The sequence below is a fragment of the Lycium barbarum genome, chromosome 8 (genome assembly GCF_019175385.1).
Source record: "Lycium barbarum isolate Lr01 chromosome 8, ASM1917538v2, whole genome shotgun sequence".
In the NCBI taxonomy this organism is placed as follows: Eukaryota; Viridiplantae; Streptophyta; class Magnoliopsida; order Solanales; family Solanaceae; genus Lycium; species Lycium barbarum.
In genome coordinates this window covers 93,944,912-93,968,900 of record NC_083344.1, presented here as the reverse complement: position 1 = coordinate 93,968,900, position 23,989 = coordinate 93,944,912, and the positions used below count along the sequence as shown (strand labels likewise).

The window sequence follows — 23,989 nt, the reverse complement described above, 5'->3', positions numbered from 1 at the left end:
TCAAAAGCTTTTCATATATTTTTGTGTGTGAAGAATAAAAAAATTATCCTGAAAATTCAATAAAAAAGGTTAGGAATATACAAAATCATGTTTATCGAAGCTTCTTTCACTAAATCAATAACACAGGTTACCTTTTCAGTGATAAATTCTTCTTTTCATGCTCCGCATTTATGCTCCATGATAATTTTGTCATGCAAAATATCAAAATCATAGTTCACACTTTATAGAGAAACATATTTTTCACTCAATTTCTGGAGGGTGTATATAAAAGTAATACCAATTGAAGATTTCTTGTGATATCCGGGTTCAAAAGCTTAACGGCGGTGATCGAAGTACACCTAAATGTTGTTCTTCATTGTCTAGAATAATGTGGCATGGGACGGGCTACTGCTGCTCTTTCTATTTTCCTCTTCTTTATATTTCTTTTTCTTTAGCAGATCGCTAGTAGTTACCGTATCAAAGAGTAACTGTTAGGGAAACTATAAGCCAGCAACTGATCACATTCTTTCTTCTTTCATTTCCTTGAATGTTTTGTATACTAATTGAGTAATGAATGCAGCAACTCACGTCCTTTGTTTTCATTTCCTTGAATGTTTTTTGCATTAACTGAGAAATGAATATAGCAATTCTCAAACTCTTTAAAATAAGATAAGTAGGAAAAATAAGAAGAAAATATCAAAAAAAAAAAAAAAAAAAAGAGGTCAAAGATAAATAGGAATGCTAGTCATAGAGGGTGTCACATCACCTTGTCTATGTATAACTTTATATTGTATATAGATTTCAACAAAAGCCAAAATGCGAAGATGAATTTGTTACTCTAGAAGTCTCCATAAGTGCATATATGTAACAAAATCTGTGGAAAGCCAGACTCTTATAATTATTTTGGTCAACCAAAATCATCCCAGTGTAAATTGTAACACAATTTGACTATACCAGCGCAGGATCTGGTGGGATAATTTGCATCGAGCCTTGGAAATGAAGAAATTTCCTACAAAAAGAGATTTACAACTTACCGGGTAGTTGAGTTAGCAACACCTTCTACGTTCAAGTAAACAAAATATATCATCAAAAGAAAGGTACAGTAAGTATTCTGCTACAGACCATTCTTGTAATAAACCGAAATTTGTAAACTAGTCTAAAGGTGATTTTTCAGTTTAATGACATTTTAACTTCGGATTGAATCACCTTTACTAGCTGAGCTAAGAAATTAACACAGCGAGCAACTAACCTGGAGGAAGCATTTACAGATGGAATATTAATATGGAGAAAGTACTAATTATTTTTTTTTTTTTTTTGGGAATATTGTTATAGTTTTATTGGTTTGTATGAGAAATAGGATTATTTGTATTTGGCGTAACTTGAACCACGAAATCTTGAGTTTTTATAGTCTAAATTGGGTAATTTAGATTTAAGATTATGGAACTAGCAAACTAATTCAAAATTTAATTTTGAACATAGGGTTAGAATAAATAATAGTAATAAAGATAACAAAAGTTAAATATAAGTACACCTAATTAATTGTGGAGTGTGGTCCCTCGGCTTTTAATTGTTACAAATTTTACTTGAGCAAATTGCTTGCTTAGTTTTAAAACACAAATATTGTCGACGAATGCCTAAAATTTAGTGGTGACCTCGAAAGTAACTCTTTGTGACGACTCCATAATAAGTTTTAGTGATGGGACTGTTTTTAGCGCCCATCAGGTCACCATGAAAGATCTCTTGTGACAATTTTTCGACTTTAATGCCCTAAAGTCTCATTTCCTGTAGTGTACTTCTAAATGGCAAAGCCTTCAATATTTGCTATGAGGAAATTTCTTCTTAACATCCTTGATTAATTGGCACATCAGGAATTAGTCACTATAGTTTTTCTATAAACAAAAAATCTCCTCTCCTTTGATCCCCTTTGTTGGAGCTATTGCTCCTTTGGTGACTCGATTCCATGACCCCGAGATTGTAGGTGAAGGGTGCTGACCATCTAAGCAACCCTTAATTCAAGTTTTTCCAGCTATTCCATTCCTTCTTAGGCCATGCTTCCACGACTTTGATTTTGTTGTAAGAATCACTGATTGAGACCACCATTAATTACAACATTCATTCCCGACAATTCCCTATAAATACCACTTATATTCTCAATCTACTTTCAAATGAAGCTAGTGAAACTTAATATTACGAAACCTGGCCTTTAACTAAACATGAATTCATTGAAGTGCTTATTTGTTATCTTACAATCAATTGCTTATTGCTCTCTTTCCTTCATTGTCTAGTCAAGAATTACTTCTTGAAGGCTTAGGTGCAACTTATTCGAGAGGGGAGAGCTCTTTTCTTGCCCCAAAACCACGATATGTTGCAACGTGTGATAAATATCCTAGGGTTTGTGCTGCTAAGGGCAGTCAAGGGCCAGATTGTTGCAAAAAGCCAATGTGTAAACGTCCTCAATGATAGATTGAATTGTGGGAAATGTGGTAACAAGTGAAAATACTCTGAGGTGCTGCCAAGGTTTGTGTGTGAACATATATGTTAACAAGAAGCACTGTGGCAAGTGCAATAATGCATGCAAAAAAGGAAGTTCATGCTCTTATTGAATGTGCAACTATGATTAGGTTATTAAACTTTCAGCGCATAGAAGTTAAATTTAATTAATTACATTTTGCCTTCATAGTAGGCTAGTAAAATGTGTTGGTTTCATGTAAGCGATTTTATTATTTGTCGTAAAGGAATGAGGTTATTTTAAGAATGCCATGTTAAAAATAATACATTTCACATATATTTAGGAACCCAACTTTCTTTCTGGATCGTTCTAAAACAATGTCAATTTTCTTGAAGGAATGGTTAAATACATTATACTCTCTCTATTTCAATTTATGTGGAGTCCGCAATCTAAGGTGCACTTTATTTAAGCCAACAGACGAAAGGGGCAATAGAAAATACAGAAAAAGGTCATATTTGCCCTTTGCCCCTGTACTCTTCAAAAAAAGTTATATTTACCCTTCGTTATATTTTTTTATATATATTTGCCTTACCCGATCATCACTGCAAGAGTTGCATCTCAAGTTTGTCAAACCGACATACAGGTTAAAAGATTGAAGTGAGGCAATTGCAGATCTCATTAGAAAATCAATGGGAATTTATCAGCTCAAGTAATTGTGTACAAACCATGGCAAAAAAATTATGACTACTAAAATACAAATTTCCTAGAACAAATTAGCAAAAGACATAATAAGCAAATATACAATCTCATCCCAGATGAGAAGGAAAAATGGATGCAACCACTTCTCAACCTGAACCTACAAACTGCCCATACCCCTCTTTACTCCAACTCCTTTTCTTACCCCTCATGAAGCAAAGCAAAAAGATAAATAAAATACAATAAAAAGAAAGAGAAAATAAATGATTAAAGAAAAAACAGAAGAGAACTACATCTTGACATCAATAAATATGCATGTGCTAAAATATCCAATCAGATTGGGGAACTGCAAGCATGAACTGATAGCCGGAAGGTGATACGTGTCGTTCCTCCAATTTAATTCGCAGCTGTTAAAAATTCCACCGAAGAAGCTTTTCCATTTTCTTGTAGGAAATTTTCTAGCACAGGCTGCACAGGTAAAAGTTGTATGTAAATTTGGCATACTCAAAAAAAGGGGATGGATTATAAGCATGCACATAGATGAAGGAAGTTCCAAGCTAAGTTTCTGAGACATCTAGATTTTATGCATACCAATCATATAAAAGCTCTTTAGGTTTGGTTTCTCACTGGGTGCAAGCTGAATTCATGATCAGCTCACAGGTATTAGAGAAATTGTGCGAACATATCCATCCATTAACAGACCAAACAATCACAAAAGCTTCAGCATGTTTCAGCGCTCAATTGATGTGTCAACTCTCAACCTTCAGCTCATCATTTGGCCTCGAAATTTGTAAATGAATTGTTTACCAATATTTTCTCATGCCTCAACTCTAAAGGCTCAGAGCTTATCATCGAGCACCAAGTAATGCTTTGTTGGTACCCAATATATCTCAAACTTATATTCTCCCAGCTCCCCCACTTTGGGAAGAAACAATGTACATGACTGTAAGTTTACACTGCAGTTTTCATATAAGCTGAAGATAAATGATATACAGAAAAGGGAAGCACAAATGCCGGCTGTCAGGTTAAAGAAGGAATGATTTTCTAGCATGGTAATCCAAATTGCAGAAAGAACAAAATTTCAGTTAGGATTAAAAGCCCTGGAGGAATCAGCTAAAGATACTTACCAGACTCTGAAAGTCTTGCACAATAATTATCAAGAATAATTTTGGCATTATTGGCAGTAACTTAGGCTTACTAAGTAGAAGATTTGTCTTTTCTCTTTGAATAAATTTCCCCCTAGGACTCGTGGAAATCCAGCAATATTTGTTGTATGCAGATCAGGAATGTCTTTAAGCTATTGTGTGTCACTATCTTTTATTTTATTAGGTTAACCTATGACTTAAGATCTTAAACTAGCTAGTTTGCCTTTATTACAATTGTGTTTCTGTCTCCTCTAGGTGTTATTTCACAGCAAAGTAAGCATCTGGATTGCTCTACGTACACTATACGATAATTCTTCCTTGAACTACTTCTCGGGTTTATTTAGTCCTTAATAGACATTGATTAGAAGCTTAGCAGAAAACCTAGCATCATTTAACTGTTTCTTCAAGCACATCTGATGGCAATTTCTTCCGTATTCATTTAGGAAATCTAGCCAAGTCCAAGGTTCTCTTTCTGTTAGTGGTTAGGTCAGCCCAAGGTAAACTCTGTGGAACTGTTATCATCTAAGAAATTGAAGAGTAGATGGTAGAATAAACTTATACATCACTTGTTCCCCGAGGATTGAGAATCAGTACCTCATTATCCGTTTTCGAAAGGAAGAATGGTTCTTGTTCACGCATCCCAGCATTATCTGCAATAATTCGCTCCAGATCCTGTAAGTTAAAGAAGAATAAAGACCATTAAGAAACATCATATAGAGAAAATCAGTAAGCAGAAAATGAACACTAAATTATGAGTCATGTAACAAGGTATGTTGAGGGTTGGTACTTGGGTACAGAAACACTCAGAATATCATTTTGAAAGACCAACGGGGTAATCCTATCCTAGTGGATACTAAAAAAATTAGTTAACAGGGAGAGAACACAAAATTATGAATAATGTATGAAGATATGTTGAAGACTTGAAGGTTAGTACAGCATCACTCAGAATGTCATAGTGAAAGGACAATGTAGTAATCCTACTCTCGCATAGCCAATGAAAATGAATGAGAGCTAGAACTCCTGTTAAACAATTGAGGAAGTAGTTTAGCAGGTAAATGTCTCCTCAATCTTGTAATATAGATAATTCCCAAGAATTTTTACACAGCTGCTGAATTTCAAATTTTCAATGCAGAAGAAAATTGTTTGGGGAAGTTACAATTTTCAATGTACTGCATTCTTGCTTTACCAGAGACTTATCATTCATCTTATACTTTAATATTATTGCCTCTTTCTGGAAACACTCCTTTTTCCGGTGATTGATCAGACATTCCAGTGGCTTTGTCCTATTGCGTTATACTTCTGACAATTTTTCCAGCAACTTTTTGGGTAATGCTCCGGAAACCTTTCCTTTACGCTATTCACCAATTCAAACTACACTAATTACATTACTATACTACTTTTTGGTGACTCGCATTAATTCCCTTATGAGCGTGCTACAAGAAGCATTTTCTTTAACTATGCAATCACTAGCAAAATTTTGGGTTAAAAATCCAGCGGCCCTTTATCTTTCCATGATTGTTCACTATTTCGTGACACTATTTGGCCGACTTGTCAACAATTTGGAGGGGCATAATTAAAGTTGACAGAATTACTGAAATATGTATATTTGTATAGAAACATTTTAGTGATTATATCATAGTAATTTGGAATTCCAAATCAAAGCTCCTAGCTAAGGAGTCCCTTGTATGTTGTTAACTACCAATTTCAATAAGAGATTTATCTTCTCTTCTTCCATTTCTACAGCCATTTATCCAGGAATTGTATGTTTAGGAATTATTAGCTAATGAATCAGGTCTGGCTTTACTTAATCACTGGGGACTCGCTTAGGTGCTGCCATTTGCTAAGGGCAAAGCAAAGATCACAAGAATTACATGAAAACCTTGTTCATGCAAAATAGAATGCCAAAGAAGTGCTATCCCAACAAAAAATCTTAAACTATTAAGACCCAGGGGAACCACGAAGAACTTCAGTTTATAAAGGACGAACTTTCAGAATGCAGAATTATTTTTGCAATTTCAAACGCACAAGCTTACCTTTCTTGTCAAGACTTCGTACTTGAGCAGCTCCTCCACAATCTTCTCTAGCACTTGTCGATTTGTCTGAAGCATGTCTTTTGCTTTATCATAAGCCATATAGTACATCTGTACCAAAAAATCAAGGCAGGATGATTATCGGGTTAAGGAAATTGCTGCTCTATGATTATACAAGCAACATCACTTTTAAGTAACTCTATCAGTAGGTTCTTTCCGAGTTTCATCAGTATAGGCATATTCACCTTCACAAACAAAAGGTTTCAAAATTCCAAATATCTTATTCAAGAACAATCAACTTTCAGGATGCTGGTAGCAGAAGTTTTTCTTTATTTCTGGCTGTTACACCAGCAAGGCTTTGTTCTATGTTGCAACCTGATAAGATCAATTCATTCACATGTAAGTCGTGTGCCTTCAATTCTGTTAGAATCTTGTAAATATTCTAGATTTCGTAAATATAGTATATACATCCGTTGGGATCAATTAGCTTGATTTACTTCCTGTAATTATGTATTTTGATTCTCTTTCCTTTCTTAGAACATGTAAAATTTAGCTTTTAAACCCCAATAGCTTGAGGGAATAATCTAGCCGTGTTTTTCTCTCAGTAACTCTTCCTTGTTCCATTTTCACATGGTATCACAGCCCTTGTGAGGTATTAGTCACTGTGTATCTTACTGGTGATGCCAGGAAGAAGGAAAAACATCATCACCATGTCATATACTCCAGCTACTGTCACTGCATCACTTTCCCTGAGGGTTGTACATCAACCAACACCACTAACGAGCTTGGAATCCTTCAGCGATGAGATCCCATAAAGCCCAGCCCCATCGGAGCTTCCACGCGCCTGCACGCACCGGGAAGTCTTTTAATATTCCCGTCGAGGTTACCTCATGCACAGGCACGTGAGAGATCTTTCGACTACTTTCTGACGAGATACTTTCACCTGTGGGTTTCACCTCTTCAATTTACCACCAGCTCTATTTCGAGAAGGCCAGAAACACTGTTCTGGCGAGAAATTTTCTGGTTTTTGGTTAATTTACCCATTGTTTCTGGCACTTGAGGTCATAACTTGGGAACATTATTCCCCTGATTTGATATTTTGGTGTTGAAACTCCTCTGATTTGTCGAAAATGTCGCCTGGCTCAGATGCTTTTGTTTCTAAAACTAAAGTTTCCAGTAACTCAAACCAAGTGATTACCACAAAACCATTGGTAGATAGTGCAACTTACTTATCTTGATCCTCTTCTGTTCAATTAAAATGCAGAAGACAAAGTGTTCAAGATCACTTAAACAAGCTAAGGGTATTGAAGAGAAGGTTCGAGGAGAATGAGAAAAAATTGATGCACAATTGTGTAGTCTAGAAGTCAAATGAGAAAAGATTGATGCTCAATTGTGTAGCCTCTTATTGAAGTCTGTTGATTCTAAATTGATGCCCTTGTTTTGTCCATTCTAGTTCTGCTTTTAAGTTTGAGAACAGGGTCGTGCTCTGTACACCAATGACATCTCTCGCTTTTATAATGTGATTTCTCAGTTGACGAAACCACCAAAACCGATCCTTCTTTCTAATATAAATAGCACAAACTATATGTAAATACATAATCATAGTAATTAATAAATAAACACAAATACATTTAGGCTATATTTTTACTCTTGCCTCTACGGTTGTAGACCTTAGTAGCTTGAGCAGGTCTAACATAGCCATAAACCTAGTAATACGCAGATAGATTCAAACATTTGGAAGAGTTGTGATCCACGATATATCATGACAGTTCTTAGCGGTAATCAAGCTGCACACCACGTCGCGATGAATGCAATATAAAGATGTTTTGAGAGAACCAAACATATCAAAATCAACTATCATTTTGTTAGAGAAGAAAAACATTGGCCGTAGATTTGTAAAACAAAGTGACCAACAACAACTCAGCCTACCCAAACAAGTTAGGGTCGGCTATATGAATCCTCAATGATCATGTTTCTCCATTTAAATTCATCTTAGGCCAAGTGGCCAACATTGTACAACATTCTACCTCTCAAGGTAGGGGTAAGGCCTGGGAACACTCTACCCTCCCCAAACCCCACTTTGTGGGGTTACACTGGGTATGTTGTTCTTGTTGCTAGGCCAACATTGTACAAGACAATTGTAAAACCAAATAAACAACTGGCGAAACCAAACGATCAACTGATAAAAATATTCTTCAAGTCACCTATAAGTTACCAGACTAGCTACATAAGCAACAAGCTAGATACATTCAACAGGCATGCAACCAAGGGAGAGTGTTGTGAGTGTTGTACTCGGTTAAACTTCTACCTAGATAAATGTGCAAACACAATAGTGTGAGTGTCTTACATAGACATTTATCCAAATACCTGAACTTAAACCTTTGTTTTCACGCATCCTCCACATCTTTTCTCTTATTTCTTATCAAAGATGTTAAGTAACCCTCCTGATAACAGGCCCAAGCACACTACGACTACTACATGTACAGTTTAGATAAAGTCAAGCCAGATGGTGGGAGCTATAAGAAGAGGCCAAAAAGACAGTTGTTCAACCACCTGCCTCTGGATATTTGGACTTGTTACAATGATTAGGTACTATTTGTGGCCCACAGTTCCATTGAAGCAAGAAAAATTTGTACATAGAATTCTCATATAACACGAAAATAATGTTTCATATCATATCAATTAAAAGGACTACTCAATAGGCAACTTCATACCTTTTCCACTTTTGCAGCCATCTCATATTCAAAATGGTTTCCCATACTCAAAGCCGTGACCTATTCAGAGCAGCAACGGGGAAAAGAAGACGATAAGACAAAAATATATAAACCGGGGGGGGGGGGGGGGGGGGGGGGGGGGGGAAAGCAAATTAGTCACGCACAAAGATATACAATGGCAGTCAGTTACTTTATGTTCGACAAATGTTTGTACAAGCACACATATCTATAAGAACTAAGTGTGAAACAACACCATTTGAGTTTCCATTTCCATATGCAAAGCATTTAGGCAAGATACTTCCATGGCAGAGATGTGGTTCACTCATTAACGTCGAGGTGAAATTATTTTCTGGTTTGGTTACCCCTAACTGTTTGCAGCCAAGGTTATCATAGCAAACAACTTGGTGTTGTTGGCAAGGTGACTTGTAAGATTTCATTAATATATTTAGGAAAGAGAAATGATTCATGAAAACTATGAAATATCTATAGTGAAGACACAAAGAGCAAATATATTTGAATAAAATAAAAGATCATGCGGTCAAGTATAAGATTGGGAAAATAAAGGTAAATACCGAATTGCCATGATGGTAAATTGTAGGACTATCATCAGGGCCCCAACCATATTGAATCACCATCCTAGTAGCTATCTGTCACAAAATACTATGAATTATTAGGTCCTAGTATCCACAGCAGCATACATGAGAGAATTACAGTTCAAGAGGGCCAGAAGAGTCTTGTACAACCTCTTGAGCCTGCTGCAGCTCTGAAGAAGATAGAATGTTTTCTTCCCCAAATGGAAGCAATAGCTGGGCCGCAACATAAGAACCAAAGCAAAAAACTAGTCTCTTTTCAAGATATGATCTTGATTCAACATTCCCACTGATAGAACCTTCATTTTTAGCCTTTGTGATCTTTGTACACCCAATTCCCTGAAATGAGCAGGCCAAAACTTTGTAAAAGTCAACATCTTCCAGAACAGACCAAGCACACAATCCAATGAGGCAATCTTACATGGATTGAAGTATGAATGTTAATTGTATGCACACCTATGAGAAATCACCAAAAAACATAGGGTAAAATCCATAAGGAGTTGGGGGGAGTGTCAGCGTACAACTCACCAAACCTTATGGCAGACGGATCAAACCACAGGGGCAGAAAAGGATTATTCCTTGAAAAGCTGCAGGGGTATTACGCGGATAGATCAACCCCCAGAAGAGGGTTTCAGTACTGAATATGCTCTCTCACAATACAACAACAACAACAACAACAACAACCCAGTGAAATCCCACAATGTGGGGTCTGGGGAGGGTAGAGTGTACGCAGACCTTACTCCTACCAAGGTAGGACGGTTGTTTCCGAAAGACACTCGGCTCAATAAAAAACATAAAAAGAGGTCAGATAAGGCTAAGAGATTCCAAGCGATTTGAAAATGAAGTAACGCAAGCGACACAGATATCATAGAATAATCAAAGCACAGGAAATAACAGATAATAGCATAAATCAGAGCACAAGAAATTATACTACGATAATGCGACTACTAATAAGACAGGATAATGAGACTATCTACTAGCCTTCTACCCTAATGTGGGTCCTCCAAACCCTCCTATCTAAGGTCATGTCCTCGGTAAGCTGTAACTGCGCCATGTCATGTCTAATTACCTCTCCCCAATACTTCTTTGGCCTACCCCTACCTCGTCTGAAACCATCCATGGCCAACCTCTCACACCTCCGCACTGGGGCATCTGTGTCTCTCCTCTTCACATGCCCAAACCATCTCAATCTCGCTTCTCGCATCTTGTCTTCCACCGAGGCCACTCCCACCTTGTCCCGAATATCCTCATTCCTAATCCTGTCACTCCTAGTGTGGCCACACATCCATCTCAACATTCTCATCTCAGCAACTTTCATCTTTTGAACGTGAGAAATCTTAACTGGCCAACACTCCGCCCCATACAACATAGTCGGTCTAACCACCACTTTGTAGAACTTGCCCTTAAGTTGTGATGGCACCTTCTTGTCACATAGCACTCCGGAAGCAAGCCTTCATTTCATCCACCCTGCCCCAATACGATGTGTGACATCATCGTCAATCTCCCCGTTGCCTTGCATAATAGACCCAAGATACTTGAAACTACTTTTCTTCTGGATGGCTTGGGTACCAAGCCTCACTTCCAAGCCAGCCTCTTGAGGTGCTTCACTAAACTTACACTCTAAGTACTCTGTGTTGGTCCTACTCAGCTTAAACCCTTTAGACTCCAGAGTTTGTCTCCAATCCTCCAGCTTAGCGTTAACTCCGCCACAAGTCTCGTCGATCAGGACTATGTCATCCGCGAAAAGCATACACCATGGCACCTCACCTTGAATTTGCCGCGTCAATCCATCCATCACCAAGGCAAATAAAAAAGGACTAAGAGCTGATCCTTGATGCAACCCCATCACAACTGGAAAGTGCTCTGAGTCTCCTCCTACTGTCCTTACCCTGGTTTTGGCTCCCTCATACATGTCCTTGATCACCCTAATGTACGCCACAGGTACACCTTTAGCCTCCAAGCATCTCCATAGGATCTCTCTTGGAACTTTGTCGTAAGCCTTTTCTAGGTCGATGAATACCATGTGTAAGTCCCTCTTCCTCTCCCTATACTGCTCCACCAGTCTCCTCACAAGATGGATGGCCTCTGTAGTTGAGCGTCCCGGCATGAATCCGTACTGATTCTCTGAAATAGACACGCCTTTCCTCACCCTCATCTCCACCACCCTTTCCCATACTTTCATAGTATGGCTTAGCAGCTTGATACCTCTATAGTTGTTGCAACTCTGGATATCTCCCTTGTTCTTGTATAGAGGGACCATTACACTCGACCTCCATTCTTCAAGCATCATTGCCGTCTTAAAAATGACATTAAACAACCTAGTCAGCCACTCCAAACCTGCCGGGCCCGCACTCTTCCAAAATTCCCCAGGAATCTCGTCAGGTCCGGTCGCTCTTCCCCTGCGCATCGTACGAACAGCACCCTTAACCTCCTCAACCTTAATACTCCTGCAATACCCAAAATCGTGACGCCTTCCTGTATGTTCTAAATCTCCCAACACAATGTCTCTGTCCCCTTCTTCATTTAAGAGTTTGGAGAAGTATGACTGTCATCGCCATCTAATGAGAGTCTCCTCTACCAATACTTTGCCATGCTCGTCATTGATGCACTTCACTTGAACCACATCACGTGCCTTTCTCTCCCTCGCCTTGGCTAGCCTGAACAATTTCTGATCCCCTCCTTTCTCTTCTAGTTCAGCATACAGGCGTTCAAAAGCTGCCGTTTTTGTCGTCGAAATGATAAAAAGAAAGTACATAAACGTTACGTTCCCATAATTTTTACATTCATCCTTTTTAGTTCATTAATCTATCACAACTCTCACTCTATATTCATCCAAACTAGTAAACCAATTATTGAAACTCACATGTATGGAAAACGTTGGATTAACAGGTGATTCCAAGACCAAGTACGAAAACCTCAAGTTATACTCCTTCCGCCCCGTTGATGTTGACAGTGTTTTGACTGTGCATGTAATTCAAGAATTAAAGAAAGACTTTTGAAATTTATGTTCTACGTAGTTCATAGACATTTATGTGGCTATAAATAATCTCATCAAGAGTAAAACGGAAAGTTTAAAGTTAAATTGTTCTCAATATAGAAAGGTGTCATTCTTTTTAGGACATACTCCCCCCGTTTCAATTTATGTGATGTAGCTTGATTGGCAAAGAGTTTTAAGGCGAAAAAAGACTTTTGAAACTTGTGGTCTTAAACAAGCCACAATATTTGTGTGGCTATAAGACATTTGAAACTTGTGATCTTAAACATTCCATAACATTTGTGTCAATATAAAAGCTTCTCATTACGGGTAGAATGGGTAAATGAAAAGTTTAAAGTTAAATTGTTTCCAAATATAGAAATGTGTCATTTTTTTAAAACAAACTTATAAGGAAAGTGCGTCACATATATTTAACCAGAGGGAGTAATAAAAAGGAGTGTGTGTGACATAAAATGGGCAGAGGGAGTATTATGTACCTTAAAGAAAAGCACAACATAAGAACATATTCACCCAACTAAAAGGCTCAAGGATTGCTTCTTGACGCAAAGGAGAAAATAAAAATAAAATAAAAAAATAAGAGAAATGTACAGAAGACTAGAAATCTCTATTCCCTTTTCCTTCTGTTTTTGGAGGCAGAAGTTAAGAGAATAAAATTCTCTGGAAGTGATACGGCAGCTAGGGGTGTAGGTATTAAGTAGTAAACAAATGAACGTACCATTTTTTTTCTTTTTTTGACAAAGTAAATAATTGTATTAAAGTTGGGAGAAGAAAACGCATGTATACAAGAAGTACACAAAAAAGCAGAGAACATACTCTTTGTAAGAGCTTAGCACTACTTCTAATGCACTATTCTGATGAAAGAAACCATCTTCAGGTAATGAAGAAATATTGCAGTAATTATTACATGTGTCAATGATATTTTTCTTATCACTAGAATCACCAGGTATTGATAATAGATACTCTCTCCATCCCATTCATGTGAAGGTGTTACTATTTGGGAATCAAAACACTTTTTCTTTGACTATAATTTTCTCAAACTATTTTGAATCATTAGGTGTGTTGACTTGTAGTACTTGTCGTGTAGTTTTCAAATATGTAATTTATTTTAAAATGTTCCAAAAGAAACAATTTGTAGAACAAACAATAAAAAGGTTGGCCACAATAACAGAAACTGAAAATCCTTATATTTGCCTTTAACAGTAATGAGTGCTGAACTGCTGATTGATAACTTACTTTCTTTTTGTGACACATAGGCCCCATTTGTCTACATTTAATGGAGGTCTTAATCTAAATCGTTCAGACCTCAGACATTAAGTGCTTTTTTTAATTTTAATTTAACCACTTAATGGGTCAAAATAAATCTAAATCATTCAGATCTTGAACATGGTCTTAATAATATTAAGAGGCTATTCAATTAAAGAGTTCTCCAAAAATGACTTTTCACCACCATTGTGTCCATAATCTCCACGGACTACCACTACACACTCACCACTGTCAGCCACCACCATTACCACCACCACCAACTTTCACCATCACAGATACCACTACTGCCTACCACTACCATCGCCGCCAGCCAATGGCTTCGACTTGGGTGCAGTGTCCGCTACGGGTGTGGATCCAGAGTTCGGATCCTTCATGATCCAGAGTTCGGGTCCTTCATGATCCAAAGTTTGAGATTTGGGGGGTACAGATCTAGGTACGTATACGGGTGTGGGTATTAGGCTAAAAATAATTCAAATATCTAAAAATAGAGTTATAAGTCTAATTATGAGACATTATGTGGAAAACTAACAATGTATCCCGAGGAGAAAATATTGATTAAGAGGAGAATCCCAGGAGATAAAAGGAAAATAACTTACACAGAAATTTCCATATAAAAGGTATTTCATTGTCTTCAATCTCACCTTACTTTTGTTTTGATTACAGAAATTATTGTATCTGTCCCGAATTTGTCCGTCGATTTTGGTCAAAGTACCCAAAATTGGTTGACCAAATCCGGTACGGATCCACACCCACACCCATGTCGTGTCGACACGGGTGCAGCACCGAAGGTGAAGAGTCCAAGCAACTTAGCTACCAGCAACCACCTCTAACAGCACAAACACCTCCAACCACCACACTAGCAGTCTTGCCGGACAATTACTACCACCAACAACCACCGCCATAAAACGTAATATTTTGTGGATATACTATCTAAATTATTTTATTTGAAATTTGTATTTATTAACTTTTTAATAAAGATAAATTGTAAACATTTAATATTGAGAAGACAGTCTTAATTATTCAGTATTCAAATTTAAAAAACATCTAAATGTTTAGATGTGCTCTTAATAAAAACAAACGCCACCTTAGTGTGACACTTACTCTGTAGAACCATTACTTCTCTCATAGGTTAATAACATCGGCTTAATAAGTTTCTCTTGCTTTCTCTTTTAATTTAAGGAAAAAAAATAAAGATATGCTTCATCAAAAAAAGGAAAAAAAATAAAGATATAACTACAATCACACTTATCATAACAAGCAGCTTCTAAAGAAGAAACAGAATAAAGTACCTCCCAAGAGAAAGGCTCAAGCCACAGATTATCCACAACATCGAAGTTTGGTAGAAGAAGAGCAATTAAACTTCGACCTGCAGCCCAAACAGCATGAGGAAACTTTGTTTCCATTGTCCACTACAAAAAAATTAAATGTACAGTCAATTCATGTTGTGTCATACATGAAGAGATAATAAAAATGTTTCCAGTATAGGCAGTTCTCGTTGACTATTGGCTAAAGATAACTCCGCTCTAGAAGTTCTAGAGTTGGTTAATCTTTTTCTCCAGTAGTTTAACAAAGTTGCTGAACTACTAACAGCAAGACTGAAGAATCCACTTGAACTCCCTGGCGAAAACTAGTCTGTTTCCAATTAAGGAGGTGCCAAACTTACAGACTCTTGCTCACATTTTAGGGTGTAAAGTGGAGAACTTGCCTACAGCTTATCTTGGCATGCCTCTAGGCAGCAACCACAAAGCAGAAGGAATTTGGGATGGGATAGTGGAGAAAACAGAAAAGAAACTTGCTAGGTGGAAGGCTCAATACTTATCTTTGGGAGGAAGGGTTACCCTGATCAATTCTGTTCTGGATTCTTTGCCTACTTATGTTATGTCTCTGTTTCCCTTACCAGCAAACATCCAGAAAAAATTAGACAGACTCAGAAGGGAATTTTTGTGGCAAGGGAATAAAGAGGGCAAAGGTTACAAATTAGTGAAATGGCAGGTTGCAATGCAGGGGAAAAAATGGGGTGGGCTGGGTATACGAAACTTGAGGTCTCAAAATAACAGCTTATTGATGAAATGGCTATGGAGATACAACACTGAGGAAAATGCATTGTGGAAGGAGGTTATCAAATGCAAGTTTGGTGAACTCAATCACTGGTGTACAAATGTATGCAATGGCACTTATGGAGTTGGAGTTTGGAAGACTATAAGAGCACTTTGGCCAAAGCTGGAAAGAAACATGAAGATGAAAGTAGGTGATGGGAATAGGTGATGGGAAAAAAACAAGGTTCTGGAAGGATGCTTGGAATGAGCAAGTCCCACTTATGGATACTTATCCAGACTTGTTCATTTTATGCAATAATCCAGAGGTGACAATAAATGAAATATGGAGTGTACAGGGATGGGACTTAACTTTCAGAAGATTTTTGAATGATTGGGAGATAGATAGGGTGGCTGATCTGTTGAGCAGGATTGGTAACTTCCAGGGTACCAACACTGATGCAGACACTTTGAGATGGAGACACAATAGTGATGGACAATTCTCAGTAAACAGACCTTACAGAAAGGAGGACATAGGGCAGAATGAGGAGCACCAAAGATTTTGGATAAAAATTTGGAAGTGTCCAGCACCAACCAAGGTGAAATGTTTCACTTGGTTGGTGGCAAAGAGGGCTTGTTTGACTCATGAAGTGTTGAAGAAAAAAGGAAACATCATAGTCTCCAGATGTTTTCTATGCAATGAAACTGATGAAACCAACAACCACCTCTTTCTTCACTGCAAATTCACAGCAGAACTATGGTCCCTATTATTCAACCCTATTATTCAACCTGACAGAGACAACATGGACTATGCCAGAGCACACTGCAGATCTACTAAGTTGTTGGATGAGAAGAGGAGGCAGCAAGAGTCAAAAGAAGTGGTGGAGGATGATCCCACATTGTATCTGCTGGACCATCTGGAAAGAAAGGAATGGGAGGTGTTTTAAAGATAGATCCAATTCCACTCAGAAAGTAAAATGGAATTGTATAGTATCTTTCTACTTTTGGTGTAAAGAAATAGGATTAGAGGAGATAGATCATTTTGTAGACTTATTAAAATCCCTGTAAGTATCTCTTTTCTATTTCTGTTTTTAGACTAACACTTTTGAAGGTCTCCAGCATATCCTTAGGAATACAAATTTACCAGTTTCTGAAAAAAAAAAAAAAAAACTCCCTGGTGCTTGAAATGCTTTTATTGATGAGAAGCAGATTCTTGATGCAGTTTTAAACTTTTAATTGCTAATGAGCTTAACTGCTTTGAGAGAATTGAAGGGAAGTGCTGGTACTACTATGCTGGCTAGACTTGGAAAAGGGTATGATCACACCCATGGAGAACATTAATTGGAAAATGGGTTCCACAAAAAATGGAGAAGCCGGATTAGTACTGCATATCTATTGTCAGATTCTCAATCCTCTTAAATAATCTACTAGATATCTTTGGAAGCTCTAGGGGTTTTGATAGTGATGATCCACTATCATTTCTGCCTTCCTCTTTATGATGGGAGGCAGACCGCTAGATAAAGCAGCACAGAGTGGATATCTAAAGGGGCTCCAACCAGAATATGTACAGGCTAGCAATAGCTCACCTCCTCAAATATGAAACCTTACTTTTTGTGTGATGCTGTTGAAAATGAACAGATAAAGAGTATATTGCTGGTAGCAAGCAGTCTTGAGGCTGGTTAACCTAAGAAGACTGACATCATCCAAGTGCGAAAGTGCAGTTTATCAATTGGTTAGCAAATCCAACAGGTTTAAGCTGAGTTGAGCCCCACCTATCTATTTTGATCTTCCTGTTGGGGCTGCCTCAAAGATGTTTAGGCTTGAAATCCATTGCTTCATAAGCTTAAGAATAAATGGACTTTCGGCAGAAAAAAGTATTAGTCTAAAGGAGATAAAACAGTTACTATTTTACAAGCACCTTATCTTGTTTTACCTACCTACTACATGTCCCTTTCTGTATTCTTGCTTCACTGGCAAAAGAATTAATCAGCTCTAGAGTTTCAGAAAGATGGAACCTAGAGGTTCAACAAGGAAAAATTTGGTTGCTTTAAAGGTGATCGACTAAGAAGGTTAAGATCATTTCTCAAATCTTTCTAAGTTTTGTATTCAGTATATACCCTGCAAAGTGCCTATGGAATTCATCAACAGGTGATTCAAGCAGTGTTCAACAACCTTTTCTTGATACTCATAATTCTATTGATGTAATGGAGAAACCCCAGTGCACAAAACAATAGAGGACCTAGAGAAAATCTGATTATATTCTATAGAGATGGAGGAGAAATGGGAATTAAAACGCATAGTGTTTGGTCTCTCATGTTGTTACAATGTCCATTATGACCGACCAAATCGAGGGAAAAAGACTTAATTGGTGTTTGAAGGAAAAGAGAATTCTGCATTTCTTTTCCTTTTTCTTTTTTTGATGACAAGAATTCTGCATTTCTTACTGAGATGACTAATTTTTTTTTTTTATAAGGAAACGAGATGACTAATGTTTTGTACATATTTTGGAGCGCAGACGATATTCCATCAAGTAGAGAGATTCACTAGCTCTTTTAGAGCTTCAATTAAATCACCTGTGAAAAACAGCGTCTGTTGATGTTCACAGATCAATAAGACAAGATCATGTGCATCGTAAAGAGCAGAAAATTGACAATCTTGCAATATAGAGGTGGAGAGTTCTCAAAGTCACATGTACCAGCACAGGAATCTCAGTTCTGTGTACCGTTAAAACTCTTTTTGGATACTGCTGGCTGCAGCAAACAGCTGCTCGTACTGGAAAGTGAAGGGATTGGCGACCAAGAGGGTAGCACTGGAGAAAATGAAATAGCCCCACATGTACTCATGCATGGGAATTATGGAGCGAGTGGAAGACTTCTCCTTCACCTTCCGAAAATTATCTCTTCCTTTACTTGTATTTCTAATTTTCATCAATTTCCCGTGATACTGCGTCCTTGTACAGACGATTCATTACAATTTACATATATGCTCGTTTTTAAGAGGCTTCTCTACTTGTTACATTCTAATCATCAGCTTACTTGATTAGAAGGAAACTGAGAATCCTACAAAAATAATTCCAGGAGAAATGCACTAATGATCTAGAAAGGACGAAAAGATAATGATGGAAAAAGTTGTCCTATTATGATCAAGGGAAAGGTTTCATTTTTGTTTCATTTCCTATTACATCAAGAGGAACAATCATCAATAACAAAAAATTTATGATCTAAAACTGCTATTACATATAAACCAAAAGGCAATAAATAGGAAGCGTAAGTATAACTTTACTACTAGATGGGGTCAAGAAAATACAGTAGGTGTATGCTCCAAATTGTGACATTGAAAGAGAAGAGGTTTGGTGGGAAATAGGTGCTGTCAGGGGTCTGATGGAAGGCCCATGGGCAATTTGTGGGGACTTCAATATTGTTAGATTCCCGACAGAGAAAAGAAATTGTAGGAGAAGGTCCATAGCTATGGTGGAATTCTCAGACTTCATAGAGGATATGAGTCTTATTGATCTTCAGCTAGAAGGAGGTCCTTATACTTGGTACAGAGGGGACAATCACACTAGTGCTTCAAGAATTGACAGAATCCTAATCTCTGAAGAGTGGGATGACAGTTTTAGCAATATTAAACAATCTCTCCTTCAGAGAGTGACATCTGATCATGTCCCTATTGTTCTGCAATGTGGAGATTGGGACCAACCAAAGTCATATTTCAAATTTGACAATTGGTGGTTGAATACTGATGGCTTTGAAAGGTAAACTAAGAGAGTGGAGCAAAAGCAGCCAAGGCAACCTGAAAGTACAAAAATCAGACCTGCTCAATCAATTCGCAGTACTGGACAGAGTACTAGAAGTAAGAATTCTAACTGAAGGGGAAATGGTGGAGAAGGCATCACTATTGCTGAAGTATGAAGATCTTCTAAAGAATGAAGAAGTGGCCTAGAGACAAAGGTCCAGGGCCATCTGGCTCAAAGAAGGAGACAAGAATATAAAGTTCTTTCACAAGACTGCCAATGCTCACAAAAGGTGCAACAACATTGATCACTTAATGATCCAGGAAGAATTAATCACAGAACCACAGAGAATCAAGAATGAGATAGTAGATTTCTACAAAACACTCTACACGGAGACTGAAGAATGGAGACCTGCAAGCAATTTTGGGAATTGTCCAACAATAACTGAGCAAGATAAGAATTTGCTACAAAGCAGATTCGATGAACAAGAAGTTTTAGGGTGTTTGAAAATGTGTGCTACGGACAAGGCACCAGGACCTGATGGCTTTACAATGGGATTCTTTATTAAATGTTGGGAGGTACTTAAACAAGACATCATGGGGATGTTTCACAACTTCCATTCCCATGGCCTATTTGAAAGGAGTTTCAATGCGACCTACATTGCCTTGATCCCTAAGAAGAATGATGCAAAGGAGCTGAGGGACTTCAGACCTATAAGCCTAATAGGCAGCATTTACAAGATTATTGCAAAAGTCTTGACTGAGAGGCTGAAAAAGGTGATGGAAAAACTGGTAGATTCTCAACAAATGGCATTCATAAAAGGAAGGCAAATAATGGATGCCATACTAATAGCCAATGAAGCAGTAGACTCAAGACAGAAACAGAAGAAGCCTGGCATCCTCTGCAAGCTAGACATTGAGAAAGCATTTGACCATGTGAATTGGAACTTCTTACTAAGCATGTTACAACAAATGGGATTTGGAGTACAATGGGTTAAATGGATGAAATTTTGCATATCGACTGTCAGATTCTCAGTCATCATCAATGGTTCTCCAGAAGGATTCTTCTCTGCTCAGAGAGGTCTCAGGCAGGGTGATCCCTTGTCACCTTTTCTTTTCATAATTGCCATGGAAGGTTTAAACAACATGGTCAAAACAGCCAAACTTAATGGGTGGATTAAAGGCTTTGAGGTAGCTATGAATGGACACAACATTCAGGAGATTACGCATCTTCAATATGCTGATGACACCTTAATTTTTTGTGATACAGAAGTGCAACAACTGAGAATTTTGAGAATTATACTGGTCCTTTTTGAAGGCATTTCTGGGCTGCATATTAATTGGAGAAAGAGTCATCTCTTCCCAATTAATGAAGTAACAAACATGGAGGATTTAGCACTGATCTTGGGGGGAGAAGTGGGGACTCTTCCTACTACTTATCTTGGCATGCCACTGGGGGCCAAGTCAAAATCTACTGGCATATGGAACAATGTCCTGGAGAAATGTGAAAAGAAACTCTCAAGATGGAAGTGTCAATATTTGTCAATGGGAGGAAAGCTCACTCTGATTAACTCTGTATTAGACTCTCTACCAACCTATATGATGTCCCTTTTTCCCATTCCGGTGGGGGTCATTGAAAGATTGGACAGCATAAGAAGGAACTTCCTGTGGCAAGGTAAAAAAGAAAAAAAAGCCTATCACTTGGTCAAGTGGGAAGAGGTAATTCTCAGCAAGGCTCAAGGTGGATTGGGAATTAGAAATTTGAAGAATCACAGCAAAGCCCTTAAGTTGAAATGGTTATGGAGGTACTCTCAAGACCCTCAATTCTTATGGAGCAAGGTAATCAAAGCCAAATATGAAGTAGAAGACAACTGGATGACTAAACCAGTGAACTCAACTTATGGAGTTAGTCTTTGGAGGTCTATAAGGGTACTATGGCCCGCTCTGAAGAGTCAAGTTTCAATCAGAGTGCTAAATGGTAACAGGACATCCTTCTGGAATGATAATTGGCTGGGGAATGGAGCTTTGAAGGATCTATTCTCTAACATATATGCTTTAGCTCATCACCAACAGAGATCTATAGCTGAAATGTGGTCACCTCAAGGTTGGGAATTGATACTCAGAAGAGACCTGAATGATTGGGAGATAAGTAGAATGGTTGAGTTCTACAAACAACTGGTTGATTTCACAGGAACTCAAAACGGGGATGACACATTGAGATGGCAGGGACATAGTAGTGGAAAATTCAGTGTTAATGTAGCCTATAAAATGATAAACCAACCAACACCTCAAGTCACCAACTGGCCCTGGAAGCATATTTGGAAGACCAAGATACCATGCAAGGTTGCATGCTTCTCATGGTTACTGGCAAAGGAAGCTGTGCTCCCACATGAAAATTTAAAGAAGAGGAACTGGACTATGTGCTCAAGATGTTTTCTCTGTGAAAAAGAAGTAGAGACAATTGGTCACTTATTTTTGCACTGCAGGATAACTGATCAGCTATGGAAGATCTTCATTAATCTCAGAGGCATAGCCTGGACAATGCCTAGAAAGATTACAGAAGCTCTTTAGTTGGGAGGCAGCTGGAGCTGGAGCAAATGACATAAACAGATGGAAGATGGTCCCTGCTTGCATTTGGTGGGCAATTTGGAAAGAAAGGAACTCTAGATGCTTTGAGAACAGCAGCAACACAATGCAGGAGATCAAACTTAACTGTATTAAGCTTTTTTCTTTTTGGTGTAACCAGATCTACGATACTATATCTATCCTAGACTCATTAGGTTCCTGTTAGAACTGTAGACTGGTTTTGCTCTCTTCTGCTCACTTGTAAATATGGTTTCAGTACAACCCATGTACTGTTCTGTGTCTAATACATACAACATGTTACCTTCTCAAAAAAAAAGAAAATACAGTAGCGTACAGGATGTCTAATCATTCATTAAATAATGCATACTGACAATGGAAATCAAAAATGAGAATGCTTACATCGAGAGGAGGATTTAGCAATTCAATTCCATTACTTATTTGACCATAAGGCTCCATTAGATCAACAACATTTTCTAAATCTTCTTTCGTCAATGTCAATCCAAGATGATTCACCAGCATTCGGCTAAATTGCTTTACAGCTTTGGTCTTCCTTAACCATTTCGGGACAAGGCTGCTGAATGTCTGCAGAACAGCAAACCAATTATCCTTTTGAGAAAAATGGCTAGTTCTTTTTGTACAAAGAGAATCTCAGCAGATCTCAGCAGTGACGCTTAAACATTGAGAGATGTTATGGAGTATAAAAAAATGGCTAGTTCTTTTTGTACATAGAGAATCTTAGCAGTGACGCTTAAACATTGAGAGATGTTATGGAGTATACACATAACAATAGAAGAAAACAAATGTATTGAAATCAGCCCAAGGTAGCTGAACATGGTAAAACTCTACTTCTTACAAAGAAACTTCATCAAGTTCAGCTTCCGAATCCTTTGCAAATATCTCAATGTGTCAAATCTCAATGTCTTGATTTCATCATCATAAGATTGGTTTTAAGAGATCCAGGAACTGTTTTAAAAAAAGTGTTGGTTTTTAAGAGATTTGTTCCCATGAAGTTCAGGACTTTGATGTATATCATCACTAGAATGATGATGTCATGGATGTGCCCTTTGATCATGTTCTTAAAGTTCTCAGAATCTACAAATTCATGTCCAGTCTAGAAATGAGCAACAAGATATATGGTCATCTCATTTTCTCCCTTTTCTATTTTCTCTTGGTAGACATGAGACTACTAGGCAGCTGGAGCCAATTCTAATGACAGGCTTTATAGCTTAGATAAGTGAGAATGTTACTACCACAACCTTTATAGACACCATCTGATATTCATTCCAAGATGTAAAAAGCCTAATTACTCTTCACACTTTTAGAATAAATATTCACTGGAGATAATGTCTCAACAAGAAGTTCAAGCCCCACTATATTTGCAGCATTCTTCATAGTATGTGCAAAGAGCTGAGCTACTCATGCAAGTGAACAACGGATAACAGTATAGATGAAGAGCGAATCTCACATTATGGGGAGTGAACATTAAAACAAAAAGTGAGGCTTGTCTAGCGGAATGTGTGCTAAAATATGGAGGCGATGCTCCATAACCATATCCTAAATGTCATGGTTACCAGAAAACGTTAGGGTAGATTGCATATTTTAGTAGATCAGTCAAATAGCTGCAACATTTGTAAATTTTGCCAGTCAAAATTATTCAAGAGTACACATAATGTCGTGAGTTAGAAACGATAGGCAACTGCAACCTATGCAACGCACACCCTGAAGCAAGATGGGAGCCATTACTTTTTCGAGCAATGAATCAAAGCGTAATGTGTTT

The 23,989-nt window shown here is 37.8% G+C and overlaps 1 protein-coding gene across 2 annotated transcripts in view; it reads right to left on the bottom strand.

Annotated features, from left to right (window-relative positions):
• Positions 1-3,086: 3,086 nt before the first annotated feature.
• Positions 3,087-23,989, bottom strand: part of LOC132606319 (probable inactive ATP-dependent zinc metalloprotease FTSHI 5, chloroplastic) — a 31,326-nt gene continuing 10,423 nt past the window's right edge. Inside the window, exons 12-19 of one of the 2 annotated variants that reach the window (XM_060319758.1) lie at positions 22,612-22,794; positions 15,151-15,270; positions 9,757-9,942; positions 9,586-9,660; positions 9,014-9,073; positions 6,303-6,410; positions 4,864-4,941; positions 3,087-3,592 (exon numbers count right to left, since the gene is read on the bottom strand). In XM_060319758.1, coding sequence (XP_060175741.1) covers positions 3,521-3,592; positions 4,864-4,941; positions 6,303-6,410; positions 9,014-9,073; positions 9,586-9,660; positions 9,757-9,942; positions 15,151-15,270; positions 22,612-22,794 — 882 coding nt within the window. In that variant the 3' untranslated portion in view covers positions 3,087-3,520. Of the gene's footprint in view, positions 3,593-4,863; positions 4,942-6,302; positions 6,411-9,013; positions 9,074-9,585; positions 9,661-9,756; positions 9,943-15,150; positions 15,271-22,611; positions 22,795-23,989 lie in introns of those variants that run through there. The other variant, XM_060319759.1, reaches the window with a different exon arrangement.